General features: G+C 34.5%; 1 protein-coding gene across 3 annotated transcripts; it reads left to right on the forward strand.

Moving 5' to 3' along the window:
- Positions 1-570: 570 nt before the first annotated feature.
- LOC132273711 (probable LRR receptor-like serine/threonine-protein kinase At1g05700) lies at positions 571-7,788 on the forward strand. Of its 3 annotated transcripts, none has more exons than XM_059774754.1 (13): positions 571-716; positions 2,672-3,233; positions 3,379-3,857; positions 3,997-4,135; positions 4,247-4,318; positions 4,477-4,548; positions 4,633-4,713; positions 5,032-5,195; positions 5,308-5,543; positions 5,713-5,839; positions 6,000-6,062; positions 6,164-6,353; positions 6,700-7,788. In XM_059774754.1, exons 1-13 carry the CDS (start codon positions 647-649, stop codon positions 7,097-7,099), a joined length of 2,655 nt encoding a protein of 884 aa, XP_059630737.1. In that variant the 5' UTR covers positions 571-646; the 3' UTR covers positions 7,100-7,788. The 3 variants fall into 3 exon arrangements, with proteins under 3 accessions (XP_059630737.1, XP_059630738.1, XP_059630739.1); XM_059774755.1 differs by having other exon boundaries at positions 5,317-5,543; XM_059774756.1 differs by having other exon boundaries at positions 5,320-5,543.
- The last annotated feature ends 10,422 nt before the right edge of the window (positions 7,789-18,210 follow it).

The raw sequence follows: 18,210 nt of genomic DNA on the forward strand, positions 1-18,210 counted from the left end.
TTTCTATTTTTATAATTAATTGATACCAATTATAAAATTAAGATAAATGGTATAATTAATATTTAAATAAGAGAAAATACAATAAAAAATAATTTAATAAGAAATGACAAATTTAATAAAAAAAAGATAAAATAGTCTTTTGTGTTAATTACAACAAATCAATAGCTTAAAAAGTTAGTTGCAAAAAATCAATAATTCAAGAAATTTTTTTACACTTTACCCTAAATATATATATAAACAGGGCAAACATAACATTAACAGCTATGAGCCATATCAACAGCTATAGAACTTTGAATGCACTTAATTTCTTTTCCAATTTAGTCCTTAGAGTTATAGAGTCCACTTAGTAATATTACACGTGTGTACGTACGTACGTATGTCTGCTAATTGTAATAGTATCAAGCAAAACAAGCAAGTTGGAGAAATGAAGATGTTGAATGTTTTTAACTAAAAAAAAAAGTTGTTGAATGTTGATGTTGATGTTGATGTTGATGGATGAGAGACTTTGGAACTGGTCCACGACAATTACATAACGTGCGCGCGCGTACTTATATATATATATTATATATATAGTCGTTTCTTCACAATATATGCTTGCAGTGGAATCGCATTTTCTGGAGAGCACAGAATCTAGCTAGGAGAAGCAATGAGGGTGTCGTTGGTACTTTTTGGGTGTTTAGCTCTTGCCCTGCTGATTCAAGGACAAGATGAATCAGGTTTCTCTCTGGCTTTCTCTATATCTACTCTATGCACTGTTAGAAGTGTACATTTTTTTGAATTTCTATATTCATTTTTTATAATTTTTTTTTAAATAAAATAATATTAAGTTTTTAATATAAAGATTAATCTTGACAAGATTAGCCCAAAAATCCTCAAAATTGGCTTAATTAGGCTAACAACATTGTTTTCTTTGGCCGACCGCACGCTTTTATCTCGGACCTTAGCCCAAAGCGTATTGTGCACACCAAGGAAGTACAAATTCATCATATATATATATATATATATATATATATAATATGTTCCCTTTCCATATATATACTTAGGCGATATGGGATCATGCACACATAACCCATTAGCATGGTAGTTTGCTAGAGGTCAACACATTAACATTTCATAGATATTAGTAGGATAAATTACCTTTACCTCCCTTGAGATTTAGACAAATCTCACATGGGTAAAACGTTTGATGTTTATTATTCTGACCTCCCTTAAGACTATAAAAAGTTAATTATACCCTTATATATAATATACTTTTATAATACAAAATATATTATATAATCTAAAAAAAATTAATTAATTTTTTATCTCATCTCTCTTATTACTTTCTGTTTCCTCTCCACCACCGTTACCCCCTCCTAAAAAAAATAAGTGTAAGGGCAACTTGGTCACTTTATGAATTTTTTTTTTTTTTACAAGTTTTGATGGAGAGGGTGGATATTGAGCATACACCCAAATTTTAAGGGAGGTCAAAACAATAAATCTGAAACACTCTGCTTGTGTAAGATTTGGTCAAAATAATAAATCTGAAACACTCTGTTTGTGTAAGATTTGTCCAAAGCTCAGGGGAGGTAAGTGTAATTTACCCATATTAATATCCTGAAGTGATTCCAACGGGGCGAGTGACCTAACGGTATCAAAAACAATGTTTGGATCCTCCATCTAGCAGCAGGAAGTTCATCCTCCATCTATTGTGGTCCAATGTCATTGGAACATGTATCTAAAAAATAAAATAAAATAAAATAGGCATTACCCATTTTTTTATGGGTTAATTCATTTTTACTTTCCCTTTTTCTTTTTTTTTTTTTTTTTTTTTTAGGGTTCTTTCCTTCTGCAACACAATCTTCTTCTCTCTCTTCACACCAAAGCAAGTCTCTGTCCATCTCCATATCCAACCTCCATCCGAAACCTTGCTTGCCGCCACAACCTTCCTCCACCGCTTGTGGCTGCCCCTATTCCAAAACCCTAAGTGTGCGTCTAAAACCCTAAGAATATAGTCATCAGTAAGTGTACAATCTTTATAATTTCACACGAAACACTATAATAGAAAACTATATTATATATTTCGATGGCGGTTGGATATGGAAATTTGTATTGTTGTGAGATCAAGAGAAGAAGAAGAGAGAATTGCTTTGCTGTGGAGAGAGAAAGGAAGATGGGGGAGAGTTCGGCCCGTAGCTGATCGTGTTTAAGAAGGAAAGAAAAAAATAAAAAAATAAAAAAAATAAGGAAAGAAAAACGGTTTAACCCGTAAAAAATGGGTAATTTTCATTTTTTTTTTATTATTTTTTTAATATTTTAGACAAATGTTCTAATGACATTAGACGATATCATATGAAGAAGGATGAACTTCATCCTCCGTTTAGGAGTATCCAAGTATCAAACCCTTAATTTCCATAGGAGGTCAAGAGTTATACTTGGCTATTGTTACTTTGGCAACTGTTGGTAAGTTCCGGGCACCTTTGGGCCCTTTAATTGATTGTGTCAAGTGTGATTCATTTTCCATATATAAAACCAGGTTAGAAGAACCATGCAATTCCCTAGGGGATAAGTACATGAGCTAGATACCACTGGTATGGGATACATAAGATGACATTACTTGCAAATGTGAAGTTACTTGAGAGCTTTTCAAAATTAGCTCCAACAATATCTCTATCTTTGATCGATCTTGTAGGATTCATAAGCATAGATTGTGGAATGCGCGAAGCTTCGAGCTACACAGACACCATAACGGGAATATATTATAGTTCAGATGAAAATTTTGTGGAGACTGGTTTAAGCATGCCTGTATCATCTGAATTCATTCCTAACTTAGCCAGCCAACAGTTTTTGAATGTTAGAAGCTTTCCTGAAGGAACCAGAAACTGTTATACTCTAAGACCTCAAGGAGGGAGAGGTAATAAATATTTTATAAGGGCATGGTTCTTGTATGGAAACTATGATGATCAAAATCAGCCACCACTTTTTGATCTGTACATTGGAGTTGAATTCTGGAAGACTGTGACAATCAAGGATTCAACCACTATTTGGAGGCACGAGATCATACACGTTCCCACTGCAGATTATATAAATGTTTGTCTCGTGAGCACAGACCAAGGAACACCTTTCATCTCAGCATTGGAGTTGAGGCCTTTGAATAATTCCATGTATGAGACAAAAAATAATGTATCACTAGAATACTGGTGGCGTCGAGATTTTGGTTCAACAAGGAATGACTATGTTTCTGAATTTATCAGGTTGGCATTTCCTAGTTGAAATAATTAACTATGAAGATCGAATCAAGTTCCTACCTACTTCGTTTTAATTTCTGTATTACTTGATATATTTATAAATATATACATATGCTCGATCATGACTATATATGGTACTAATGTATCTCAGATACAAAGATGATGTTTATGATCGCGAGTGGAGGCCATATAGCCAGAACTACACAAAGTTAAGTACCCCATCATCGAATTCTATTGTAGAATCTGACGGTCTGTACAACCCACCATCTGAAGTCATGAGCTCTGCCATTAAACCAAATGTTAGCAGCGATTCCTTGTACTTCTCATGGGAGCCTGTCACTCCCACAGACCAATTTTACATCTACTTATACTTTGCGGAAGTTCAAGTGTTGCAAAAAAACCAAACCAGAGAATTCAACATTTACTTGAATGGGCAGCAATGGTATAAAGAACCAGTTTCCCCCAATTATTTATCATCAACTACGGTATACAGTACATCACCTTCGAGTTATGCAAGTTATGAGCTTTCAATCATTAAGACCAATAATTCAACTCTCCCTCCCATCATCAATGCCATGGAGCTTTATGTTGTAAAACAGTTCTTACAGTCGCAAACAGATGACAAAGATGGTAATTATATATGTTCTTAATTAATTTCAAACTTTTATGTGCTTTTTCATTCATCCTCATGTTCTAATTAATTAATTATTCTATTTCTATCCATACCTCTCTCTCACTCATATGCTTAATTTGAATTTTGAAATATTAGTCGCTGCTATGAAGAGCATAAAGTCGAAATATGAAGTGAAAAGAAACTGGCAAGGAGATCCATGTGCCCCTCGAGAATTCGTTTGGGATGGCCTCAACTGTAGCATAATTGGTTTTGATTCCCCTAGGATCACATCCTTGTATGTTTATGCCCTCTCTCTAATTATCAATATACATATATATTGCATATATAAATTTTCATGATTTGATCACTAGTCGTTTACTGATAAAATTATTCTACTTGGAATTAGGAACTTGTCCTCTGGTGGATTGACAGGGGAGATAGCTCCTGACATATCCAATCTCACCATGCTACAATCTTTGTAAGTATTAAGTCTCTTCTACCAAATGCTATATATATACAACATAAATGTAGACTTCTTTTTTTTATTTATTTATTTTTAGGGTCATAGAAAGAATAAATCGAAGTTTATTTATTAATAGCCAATGATAATTAAAATTGAACTATTGCATCTTTCAGGGATTTGTCAAACAATAGCTTAATTGGAGAGGTGCCTAATTTTCTCTCTCAACTGACTTCCTTGAAAGTCCTGTAAGTTACATAGATCTTATAATTAGATTGAAAATTTATTGGTATGAAAAAAACAAACGGATCATGTTCACTCTTCTTCTGCAGAAACTTGGAGGGAAACAATTTCACAGGCTCACTTCCACCAGATTTGGTTGCAAGGTCGAATAATGGTTCACTGGCATTAAGGTAATAATCATTAAGAAATTGTTTGGTTTGGTCCTCTAAAGAAAATTTTCAAGAACTCCTAATGACAAGAAATAATTTATAAAGATTTTTAATATCCATAGATTTCGATCTTTTCTACTCAGTTTTAAAATTAAATAATGTAAAAACCAAACAAATAATTGAACTATATATTTTCTATTTTTAATTTCTGTACTGTGAGAAATTAAAATGGAATCAACTCCATCCCAACAATTGTTTTTAAAAATAGCTTGACTAGCAAGGCTTCAGAAGTTATTAACACTTATTGACGACTCCTATAATATTTGTCATCATAAACAGTATTGACCCGATTGAAGGTGAAAACACAAATCCTTGTAATTCTAGTCCATGCAAAAAGAAAAAGAGCAAGGTTGTTCCGATAGTAGCATCTGTAGCAGCTGCACTTTGTTCGCTCTTAATTGCGATAATGGCTGCCTTATGGATTATTAAAAGAAGAAGACGAGGTAATGGAAACAATTATTGTTTTAGGTAAAATTTCGCAAGATTTAAAATATAAATATTCAAATTTTCATAATAAAAAAAAAATTCTCAATGGAATTTTTGATTGATTTGAAGTAATCTCAGTAGTCAGAAAGGAGGATGCCGAAACAAACCAAAGAGATGTGTACATGGAGGTGAAGAACAGACAGTTAACATACTCTCAAGTCGTGCATATTACCAATAACTTCGAGAAGATAGTTGGGAAAGGAGGCTTTGGAAAAGTTTATCTTGGCTATTTAGGTGGCTCTCAAGTTGCCGTAAAGATGCTCTCTTCATCATCAGTTCAAGGGTATAAGGAATTTCAAGCAGAGGTATGTACCCTGCATACTCCTACAATGTCTTTTTACACCACCAGTACCAATAAACTATCTTTGTTTCACAATACTATCTGATAAAAGAATATCTATTACATGACATTTTATATGAAATTTGAGCTCATCAATATATAATGTTGACTTAATAATCCGTGTCACATTGCAGGCCGACCTTCTTGTGAGTGTTCGTCATAAAAACTTAACTTCTCTTGTTGGGTACTGCAAAGAAGGCACGTACATGGGAATCATCTATGAGTACATGGTTAATGGAAACTTAACAAGGCATCTTTTAGGTATACATGTCATTCTTGAAACTTTACACAATACGACTATGCACCCATCTCATCTATAGTCTCTGCTTCAGCAAGAACTACAAAAAAATTTCCATCTAAATTTCATTAGTGGACAATTTTCTTTTCCTTTTTTTTTTTTTTTTTTAATTTTTGGATGCAGATAAAAATTCAGTTGTTTTGAGTTGGGAAGAGAGGCTCAGAATAGCACTTGACGCGGCACAAGGTTAGTAAGAATTGAGATGAAATGCAATTTTCATTTTACTTCTTATTTTCTAGCTATTAGCTGCAAGTGCAGCTACTAATTAATGAGGACTTCAATTGAAGGGCTGGAGTATTTGCATCATGGTTGCAAGCCGCCAATAATCCACAGAGATGTGAAGTCTACCAATATCTTGCTGAATGAAAAATTCCAAGCCAAGCTTTCTGATTTCGGGTTGTCCAGAGTTTTTCCAACTGAAGGGGGAACTCATGTATCAACTACTGTTGCCGGCACTCCTGGCTACCTTGATCCTGAGTAAGTATTATTACTTCTGGTATATATATTTTGTTTTCTCTTATATCATGATTGAGAGCGGATCTTGGCACAAGAGTAAAGTTGTTCCATTGTGAGTATATCTAACCTTTCTCAAACACTGCAGTAGTGGAAGACTCGTGCACTAGACTAGCCATTTTTATACCGTGATTGGATTTTACTCAAAATCAACTCTCTTTTTTTCAATACCAGAAGTCTTCAAAAATCTTTTCCTTAATAATTTCATTACATAATAAATTAGAAGAAGTCGTTTACCAAATGATCATTTCATTATCAACTTCTCTTAGTAGCTGGTATAAATATTTTAATTGTATGTGCTTGTTCTCAGGTGTTGCACATCAAATAGGTTTACTGAGAAAAGTGATGTGTATAGCTTTGGGATTGTTGTCTTGGAAATAATTACAAGTAAGCCACCAATAGCAAGAGGCTATGACAAGACTCACATAATTCAATGGGTTAGTTCCGTGCTTGAAAATGGGGATATTAAAGGCATTGTTGATCCGAGGCTACAGGGAGATTTTGAGGTTAATTCTGTCTGGAAAGCAGTAGAGTTGGCAATGAGTTGTGTGTCTCAGCCTTCCACCATAAGGCCAACTATGAATTATGTGGTGATGGAATTAAGGGACTGTTTGGCAACAGAGATAGCTCGTCACCATACAGAATCCAAAGATTCAATTGAAGGACCTATACATCTGGACACAGAAATGAGTCTCCCAATGATACGATAACTCCACAAGTTAAATATCTCATGTGTTTGGTGTTGAATCGTATCTACTTATTGCATATTTGCGTGTTTGTACTTAATAAGTTTTATCAGAACATGTAGCAGCAATGGACATATTATTCATAATTCACTGTAAAATTCGATATGGAAACTATATATACAATTTTTGAGTGTTGCCGGGGGAAGTTAGCTGTTCAAAGAAACTTAAACCAGAAGGGAATCATTGAGTATAAAATTTGTAGATCTTGTGAATTAGAGGATGAAGCAGTTGAGCATCTACTTCTGAGATATCAAATTGCAGTATTTGTATGAAAACTATCTCCTTTTTTTTTTTTTTTTTTTTTCGCGGGGGGCTCACACACGTACACTATCTCCTTTGAGATTACAACTTACCAGATTGGGTTATAAAAGTTGGATTGATTAGTGAAGAGAAAGTTAATGGAATGTTGCAAGTGAAAAGTTTGAATGTTGTAGTGGACAATTTGTGAAATGTGTATGTGAGTATTTACCTAACTAAAAAAAAGAAAAAAAGAAAAAAAATTAATAGTAATAATAAACTTCTCCCTCTTTGCAACTTGCCGGGAAAAACAGAAATCTAAATCCAATTGCCAAACCTCATATTATTTTTGTGATTTGAACCTTAAACTTCTTTTCAAATCCATCCATCCAAATAAAGCCTCTTTGAAATTTTAGTAGCCTTTTCCACTGTGCTTTTGCATCACATATGCTACAATTATTCCCTTATAATTCGAAAAGAAAAGACAACCTATGTTGATATAATTTTCTAATATATATACGTACTTTAGATATATAGTGACAGAAGTCCATAAACAACCACACCATTCATTTACCACTCAGAAAATTGCACAAGTAGAAAAAGCAGTCCCTCCTATTGTGGAGAAATTATTACATGATATCAGGATCATTGGTCTGGCCAATCACTATTTGAAACCCAAATAAGTAAAAAAAAAAAAACGGAGGTTGAATAAAACTTACACATTACTAACACATTTGCTTAGGTATAGTATAGCCATACATACTTTTGACACAACTTTTTTGAGTCACAGACATGGAAAAAAGTATAAAACGTTGAACACCCAACAAGAAATACATTTAATTCGTGGAGTTACCGCACCATTGGGAGATTTATTTCACTCTCCAGATACAAAGGTACTCCAATTGAATCTTTCCATTCAATCCCGTGAAGATCCCTCTCTGTTGCCAAACAGTCCCTTAATTCTGTCACCACAAAATTCATGGTTGGCCTTTAGGTGGAATTGCAAGATTCACAAGTCATTGCCAAGTCTACAGCTTTCCAAGCAAAATTAATGTCGAAATCTCCCTACAATTTAGGATCAACAATACTTTTAACATCACCGTTTACAATCTTGGAACCAACCCATTGGCTTATGTGTAACTTGTCATGGCCTTCTAGCGTTGGTGGCCGACTTGTAATAATCTCTAAGAGAACAACCCCAAAGCTATACACGTCACTTTTCTCGGTTAACCTATTTGGTGTGCAATACCGGCAAGCCAATTATCGGAACTTAGAAACCTTTGCGTGTGTGTTTATAGAACAGTCTATATCCATGACTATTCTTGTGCCTAAAATATCTATATAGTCTATAAAAGTCCATTTTAATATGATCAAGATGTTAGCGATAAGTGATAGAAAGTAGCTGGGAGTTGCCATTAACATGATCACTAGAACTATTGGAAGTGAAGATATATAGACATTTGTATACACAAGAAAAATACTACAAAGGGTCAAGGTACCCAGAAGAGCCAACAATAATTGGTGATACATGAGTACCACCTTCAGTTGGAAAAACTCTGGACAACCCGAAATCAGAAAGTTTGGCTTGAAAATTTTCATTTAATAAGATATTGGCAGACTTTACATCTTTGTGGATTATTGGTGGCTTACAATCATGATACAGATACTCCAGCCCTTCAATTGAAAGTCCACATAAGTAATAGTTATGATTGCAACTTAAATAAATAACATGTAAAAGTTAAAGAAAAAAATATACTTCATTCTAGTTTCTTACTAACTGTTAACATAATTAGATTATATTATAACCGTTATTTATATTGCTACCATAATTACATGATTATAACCGTTATCTAGATTATTACTATAATTGTTGTATAGCTACCATAACACTCTTTTTGATGCTGCTCTTTAGGGAATTTGGAATGAAAGAAATGCTAGACTCCATGGTAATTCAACTGAACCAGAGGTGGCTGCTAGGAATATAATACTGGAGGTGTTAGACATACACAACATCTCTCTTTGATTTGGTGTAGTTAATCCTTGTTTCTTTTCTGTGCTTGGACAGTGGAGTTCTATCCACTGATCTTCAATTTTTTTATTTTTAGTTTAAGGTATGGATGTTTTCCATCCATCCTTAATTGTGTTTTCTTTACATACTGGGAGAATGCCCTTTGTGCTCCTGTACATATTTCTTTTCTTTTTTATACAACCATAATTATGAAAAAAAAAAAAAAAAAATTGTTGTATAGCCGTTGGTGATCTCTAACCTATATATATCTCTCCTTGTACATGTATTACATATACTTCAATATACAAAATCTCTACATTTCATATATATCTGTCTCTCTTTGTCTCTCTATCTCTTATAATCAACATGGTATCAGAGCCATCGATTGATGGCCTGTACTGAGTCATATCTATGATCATCATCCCAAATCTACACTATTAATTATTATTATCTTTTTTTTTATTTTTTATTTTCTCTTATTCTCTCGTTCAAATTGAGACTCACCTAATTTGAACAACCACCACATAACCTCACTGCCAACGCTGCTCTCTGCAACTGCGAACTACAAAATCTACAAGATGTTGGAGTTGTTCTACGCAATCAACTGGATTTGAAACCAGTTGTTATGGCGGAAACGCAAAATAAACAACGCTGTTCAAGGAATAAACAAACAATCACGAAGAATAAAAAAATCATACACAAGAATACAAGATATACATGGTTCACCCAAATCTTAAGGCTATGTCCATGGAGCACATCGAACAAGTTCATTATGAAGAAGATGAAGAATTATAATGGAGAATTCTCTCTTAATCTCTCTCAATTGCTCTCTCTTGTATTGGCACAAATTTATCTCTAACTCTCACAAACTCTAAAATCTTGTTAGAGTTGATATTTATAGAGTCTCAAACTTGTCATACAGAACCTTACCTTTTGTAAAATCCAAAATCAATAAGGAAGTTAAACCAGATCAGGAAATTGAATTTTCCTTAAACCAATAAGGAAGTTAAAACAGATCAGGAAACTGAATTTTCCCTAAATTTCATTAGTGTTGGAGTTTCAATATAATTAAACATTCCTAAAAATTAATCAAACTCCACAAAACCACAACAATCTCCCATTTCGAGGCTGGAGTATTTATAAATCCATTCGATATTCTTTTCATATATATCCCATACATGTCGGTGCATTTTTTCCTGTCTTTAAGCTAGAAGACCGACTGAAGTTGCGCACAACTTCAGTTTCTATATGGTCACTATCTTGGTGAACATATCAGCTGAATTCTTGGTGCCAAGTATTTTCTTAAGTGTCAACACCTCATCTTCTAACAAAAATCTAATAAAGTGATACCGAAGTCCTATATGCTTGGTCCTTGAATGAAATATTGAATTCTTTGCCAAATGTATCGCACTATGACTATCTGACTATCATTGTACAAAACATTATTCACCTATTCAAATCCCAACTCTGTCAACAAACCTTATAACCAAATCATCTCCTTGCTAGCCTCTGTCATCACCACATACTCTGCCTCTGTAGTAAATAACGCTACAATCCTCTATATTTGTGAAACCTAACTAACTGCAGTTGTACCCACCATGAACACATACCAGGTAATACTTTTTCTGTGGTCCACCTCACCAACAAAGTTTGAATCTACATAACCATGTAGCTTCACTTCGCCACTTCTGAAACATAAGCATCTGTCTGTGGTACCTCTTAGATATCTCAATATCCACTTTACTGCTTTCCAGTATAGCTTTCCCAGATCCATCATGAACTTGCTTACTGCTCTCACTGCATATGCAATGTCTGGACTTGTGCATACCATGGCATACATTAAACTTCTAATAGCTGAGGCATATGGAATTTTAGCTATAAAGTTTTTTTCATCTTCTGTCTTTGGACATTGATCTTGAGATAATCGGAAGTGATTAGCTAAGGGAGTACTCACCGCCTTAGCATTATTCATGTTGAACCTCTTCAGAACTCGTTCAATATACTCGCTTTCTGTTTGTCTCTACTAATCCTCATCCCAAGAATCTACTTCGCTGCACCAAGATCCTTCATCTCGAATTCACTAGACAACTGCTTCTTCAATTTACTGATTTCTTCAAAATCAGATCTGCCACTATATGTCATTAACATAAAGTAGAAGGATAATGAAACTTGACTGAAACCTTTTAAAGTAGTAATAATGGTCAGTGTTGCACTTGTTGTAGCTATATCGCTTCATAAAACCATCAAACTTCTTGTACCACTGGCTCGGGGCTTGCTTCAAACTATATAAGCTTTTCTTCAACTTGCACAGTTTCTTTTTTGTTACATGTAAATCTCCTCCTCTAGGTCACTATGGAGGAAAACAATTTTGACATCTAACTGCTCAAAGTGCAACCCCTCTGTTGTAACAATGCTAAGAGCTAAGCGAATGGTACTCAATTTCACAACCAGGGGAAAAATGTCTATGTAGTTAATGCCTAACTTCTACTGAAAGCCTTTGATAGCCAATCTCACCTTGTATCTCTTGGAACCATCGTGTTCCTCTTTTACCCTGTACACTAATTTGTTGTGAAGAGCTTTCTTCCCCATGGGCAACTTGGCTAGTTTCCATGTTTTATTGGAAATAAGGGACTTCATCTCATCTTCCATTACAAGCTCTCATTTGCTAGCATCTTTAACCTAACATGCTTCACCATAGCATTCATGTTCACCATCTTCTATAAGCAACATATAATCCGAATATTTATAATTTGGTACATGAGGTCGCGTGGACCTTTTGGGTGCAGGCTTAGGAGTTGGAATCCGTGGTGAACTATTCTGTGAGTTCTGGCCAAGAACCCTCATTTGTCTGCTCTATGTCAATGCTCTCTGGATCATCATCCAACTTAATAAACTCAAGCTTACTCTATATAGGACTAATTGACTGTACTGCATCTTTATCCTTGTATATCACCTTCTCATTGATAATCACATCTCTATTTCTAATGATTTTCTTGTTCTGATTATCCTAGAGTCGATAACCAAACTCATCTCCGCCATACCCAACGAAGATGCATTTTAGTGACTTAGGGTCGAGCTTTCCCCTAGCATGGTCACTAATATACACATATGCAATACAACAAAAAAAAACTTTCAACCATAAAAGATTTACCTTTTTGCCACTCCGTACCTCTTCTGGTATTCGATGCTTCAAAGGCACTGATGGTACATAATTAATTTGGTAGGCTACCGTATTGACTGCTTCTGCCCAAAACTGTTTGTGTAACGACCCGGATTTCTCAACCCGGTGTGTTAGTGATGAACCGGAAGTTGACCCGATAACGGACACGAAATGTGGAAGCGAAAGAAGCCAAAACCTCAAGAGATGTACGTCATCCCTAAGTCCCCAAAATGACTCTCCATGAAGCCACGGAACTCAAATGAGCCAAGCAAATGAAGCAAGAATGCCTAACCCGAAAAGAGATGAACTAAGGGCAAAATAGTCATTTCTCACTTAAAAGGGTGCCACCTTGCACACCATTGGAAGGATAACGAAAAATGAACAAAATTAGACGCAAGAATCGTCTGATGCTATATCCGGGCAGAAAAGATATGAAATTCCAACACCCGATGCGAAAGTTATGAAGCAATGACTTAACATTTTCTAATATTTTCATAATAAACTTTGAAAACAAAAGTGCATAGAAAACGAGATACATGTCATTGGCCTCCGGCCTCATCTCATACATGTTAAATACATTGAAAAGAGTGCACTTATGTACACTTTACATATACGAATCAACGAATACAAGTTTAAACAAATAAGGTTACAAAGAGGCATCTTATGTTAACACTTGCATAAAATAGAAACTTAGAAAATGTAAGCCATCTAAGGAGCAATGGAATCTTCAAATCCTGAGTCCTGTATCTGAAATATGCCCCAGTATTGTAGGGGTGAGTAGCATAAAGCTACTCGTAAGAGATGAGCATGCATCGACCTAGCATTTTACAATTTTATCACCTTATGGTGAAACATGTTAAAGGGACTCATGCCACCTAACGTCTATGTCAAGATGAAACCCAGGGAGCATCCTAAGCTACCTAGATCATTTCTATCATAATCACATTGTTCATGCAATTCAAACAATATGGAAACATGTTATACAAGGCAACAAGATATAGATTCTCAAAGTCTTCAACTTGAAATCCAAAATACGAAAACAACAAGTGTGGGTCATGCCACCTAACGTCTATGTTCAAAATGAATCTATAAGGTCATTCCTAAACTACATTTGAACATCAAAACACAAATTATGATATCGATGCAATTTAACCAACAATGGAACTTCCAATACAACGCATGAAGCATGCTTTCACAAAACTACATCTTAAGCTCAAAATAGGAAATCAAATAAGGAACAACAAGTTACGATATCATCTAGTTATCAACTTGAAATGAAATACGAAATCAAACAAAGTGGATACTCGGACGTCACGCCGAATCAGACCAACAACATAGTTACTTTAGGGTTACTAGCCCATGGGTAACCTCCCTATGTGCGCACTAGACTATATAGAGGGACAATCCCCCGTACTAGAACCAAGTCCTAGTCATAGCCAAACAACGACATCCCCAAGTTTCCAAAATCAACAAATTGTGCAACAACGTATATATATCAACATGTATATACAAGATATTAACTATTAACCAAGCACAATCCAAATTTTGGAAACTTATACAATACATACTCAAAATTCACAACTACTATGGCATGTAAGATGTCAATTACAAAGTGTGCAATTCCTTACACATAGCAACAATATATTCAATAAGGAAAAACATATTCTCATGAATATAAAAGTAACAACTATGTTATCCAATACTCAAAAGTAATCAAGTGAACATACATCAAATCCAAATCCATGATTTAAATATAGAAACAACTTCCAAAATGTAATTAAATCCATGGAGTAATAAGGTAGAATTTAATTAAACATAAATAGTTAAATTCTCTAAATTCCAAGTTAATCCAAATAACCTCAATTTAATATATATTGAAAGACATGTCATGGTCATCATATATATAACATCAAATGACAAGTTAAGTGATTAAAGCACTTAAAACAAAATTAATTAAGCTAATTAATTAATTTCCTCTAGATTTTTAAACAATTCCAAATGCCCTCAATTTAATCTATGTTAGAGAACATGCTAAGGCCTATTTAAATACCACATTACAACTTGATTTAATACTTGATACAACCATGTGAATTAAACTTTCACTAAAGATAAATATTAAATAAAAGTTGTAATTCTTAATCAAATGATCCAAATTAATATATGTTAACCAACATATCTAAGCATAATTTCCTAGCATGTTATAATTCAAATCAAAGTTATACATCATCATAAATTTTAAATCTTATACAAAAAAATAAAAATTACTAACTTTCTAGATTTGATACAAGGCATATATATATGTTGTATAATCATGGCAAACACACAATACAACACACAAATAATCCTAAAACATTCCCTACCTCAATTGGAATGAAAATCCCAATTACCACCGAAATGAAATCGCCCCAAATTTTCGGTCCGTAAAACAGATTTTTCAGCTTGCTACCTTCAACTTGTAAAATTCATAAAAAATTCAATTCTAACCCAAATTGAATGAATCCAAAGCCCAATGAAAGCTTAAACACTTTAATTTGATAATATCAATTTAGTTTAACAAAATATTTTCCTAATTGAAACAGTTTTGACCCACAACTTTGAAACAAATTCTGCCCAGAAAACACATTTTCAGCCTATAGCTTCCAACTTTGAAAATTCATGAAAAATTCATTTGACATCCAAATTGGGCAAACCTAATTTATTTTGGAAGTAAACATATGAGAGTATAAAACTGGAAATTTAAGCCATGATCCAATGTCAAAAGGTTAGTGAAATAAATCATCTAAAAATATGTTTTCCAGCTGCAATAAAAATATGGACAGCAGATAGTTTCGGATTTTAAAAAAAATTTAGAAATGCTCTAAAATCGTGAAAAAATTCTGAGTAGTGTAAAACCCCTGGGGGAAGTTCCAGTAGAAATTTTAAGGCAATTGAAGCATCACAGATTCATATAAAAATTCATTTCCCGACCGAAAAGGAAAAGCTTCAAATTTCCAACAACTAGCTTGCAATTTCAAAAATTCATAACTAATTCATTTTAAATCCAAATTACATGAAACCAAAACTAAATGAAAGATAATTGAGTATATTTTCATATTCTATATTTAATTTGACAAGATTAATTTCAAGTTAAAATAGTTTAAGGGCAAAATACATGTCCTTCTCTTCCATGCATGTAAGACACTCAATAATGACATAAAAATGCTTCAAAATAATAGATCAATCCCTCACTAAAGAATTGAAACTCTAGATACCAAAGCAAAACTAGGAGTTAGGCTAGATCCTTCAAGGGTTTTGAAGAAGAGGATGAGGGGAACAAAAAGTATTCCAACCTTTATGGTCTGAAGTAAGTGGAAGGGCCTCAAAGATCAAGGTCAATGCCTAAGGCTTCAAGCTCCATCCATGGAGGCTAGGGTTTTCTTGTAAGGAAGAGAATGAAATAATGCGGTTAAGTGTGAGTGGAGGATATAGAAATTCTCCACTCACTATGTGCTCTTACACCATGGTCAACACACACATCTATGGTCAATTGCACAAAAACCCTTCTTTAAAACCATAATCCCAAAGTGGCCTAAAGATATTTGCAAGACTAAATTGTGAACCTACACTTGTCACCAATCCATGGCTCCTTCCTAAGCTTAATCCCACACCTACACTTGTCAACCATCTAAGCCAACAAGTGCACCAATCCTAAGCTAACAAGTGGGTGAATCCTCATCCTCCAAATGTCATCATCCAATGCATTAAAGTGTTTCCACACTTGTCACACTTTTCAAAAATTGCAAAAAGGTCCTTTTTGAAAATATCTTCCAAATTTAATTACAAAATGGTCCCAAGATGAAAAATAATTACTTTATTTAAGTACACTAAAACCCCACAAATTAAGAATAATTACACTAAAATATGCATTAATGCTCCTTTATGAAAGAAGTAAGCAATCAACATGCTTTTCTAGAAAAGCAAAAATACCAATATCATGGAAATCAAATATCATGAATGCATGCAAAACCGGAATCAAATTCGAGCACAAAAAGTGAGGTTGTACAAGGAAAAAGGATAAACGAGAAAAAGACAAAATGTGAATAGTGTTCGAAAAAATAAAATATGGAAATGACACAATCCCCAAAGGAAGTTGTCAATCCAAGGAAAAGAGTCTCGGAAATCATTCCAGAGCACTCGAGACGACATCAAGTGATGAAAAACCGAACCTAAAAAGGAAAAGACAACGGAAAAAAAATATCCGTTAAAATCTGAGAAAAAGAAAAGGAAGAAAATGACCAGGTCATTACAGTTTGGGTAGACCTAAATGTATGCACATGCATTAAGCTCTCTCATTCAATGTTCTATCATCCGTTCTGCCACCCCATTTTGCTGTGGGGTTCCTTGCACAATCCTTTTTTAATCTGATCCCATTAGCAAAATAGAACTTCTTGAACCTAGTGTCTTCATACTCACTAGCATTTTCTGACCTCAACTTCTTAATCTTCAAACTTGTCTCATTCTCCACTATGGCCTTTTATTTCTTGAACACATTAAATACCTCAGATTTGAGCTTTAAAAAATAAACCCATACCTTTCTCGTGTGATCATTAATGAAAGTCACGAAGTAGGATTTTTCACTAATAGATGAGATAGTGCCTGGCACCTAAACGTTTGTGTGAACTAGCTCAAGTTTCTCCTTTCTGAGATCTCTACCATTTTTCTTAAAACTAACCCTCTTCTACTTGCCCATCACGCAACTCTCACTGAAGTCAATATCAATTACCCGTATGCTTGGTAGTTTCCCCTTTGAGTGTATAATCTTGAGTCCCATTTCACTCATGTGACCTGTCTCTAGTGCTAAAGGTCATGATCTTCTCTGTTTTCTATAACTGCTATAGACCCATAAATACTGGTAGTTATGTAGAGAGTGCCAGATTTCTTACCACGTGCAATGGTCATAGCGCCTCTGGAAACTTTCCACGAGTCTCCATTGAAGGTTGTAACAAAACCTTCATCTAACAATTATCCTACTGAAATCAGATTCTTCCTTAAGTCAGGGATGTGTCTCACATCCTTTAACTTCTAAGCTGACCCATTAAACTTGATTTGCACTTCACCCTTGCCAATGACGCTGCAAGGATGATCATCACCAAGATACACCTTACCAAGGTTACTCGGTTCATAGCTATTAAATAGCTCTTTGCTTAAGGTTCGATAAAACGATGCGCTAAAATCTAAAACCTATGACTTTGCCTTGCTTTCCAAAGAGCATATCAATGCATTATCTAATTCTTCTGAGATAATATTTGCTTCAGTTTTTCTTTCGACTCCCTTCTTTGGAAGTCTGCAATCAACATGGTAACGTCCTTCCTTTTCACAATTCCAACACTCAACTTCACTGAGATCTGTAGAATTTTTGAAATTTTGAGACAGTATTCTTCCATTCCATGACTTGGATCTGCCTCTATTTCTATTATCGTTGCCATTCTTCATGTTTGAACCCTTGCCTCTGCTTTTAACATTCAATGCTGAACCACTGGTGAAAACCCCTACTATTTGCCTTCTAATTTCTTCAGTCAAAATCATGCTCACAACTTCATCAAAATGTAACTTTGTCTTCCCTGCAGATGTGATACCCCTAGATTCTAGAGCAACGGGTGATCAAGTCCGAGCACAGATTCGAGGGATACC

This window comes from Cornus florida, unplaced genomic scaffold (assembly GCF_030987335.1).
Source record: "Cornus florida cultivar Cherokee Brave unplaced genomic scaffold, ASM3098733v1 CherokeeBrave_3.0.0_Hap2_Chr09, whole genome shotgun sequence".
Lineage (NCBI taxonomy): Eukaryota > Viridiplantae > Streptophyta > Magnoliopsida > Cornales > Cornaceae > Cornus > Cornus florida.

Bases quoted from the DNA above. Each gene is read 5' to 3' on its own strand.
- LOC132273711 (XM_059774754.1), top strand. From the start codon at position 647: ATGAGGGTGTCGTTGGTACTTTTTGGGTGTTTAGCTCTTGCCCTGCTG. The intron at 717-2,671 runs GTTTCTCTCTGG...TCGATCTTGTAG, and splicing joins TCAAGGACAAGATGAATCAG to GATTCATAAGCATAGATTGT. The intron at 3,234-3,378 runs GTTGGCATTTCC...AATGTATCTCAG, and splicing joins TATGTTTCTGAATTTATCAG to ATACAAAGATGATGTTTATG.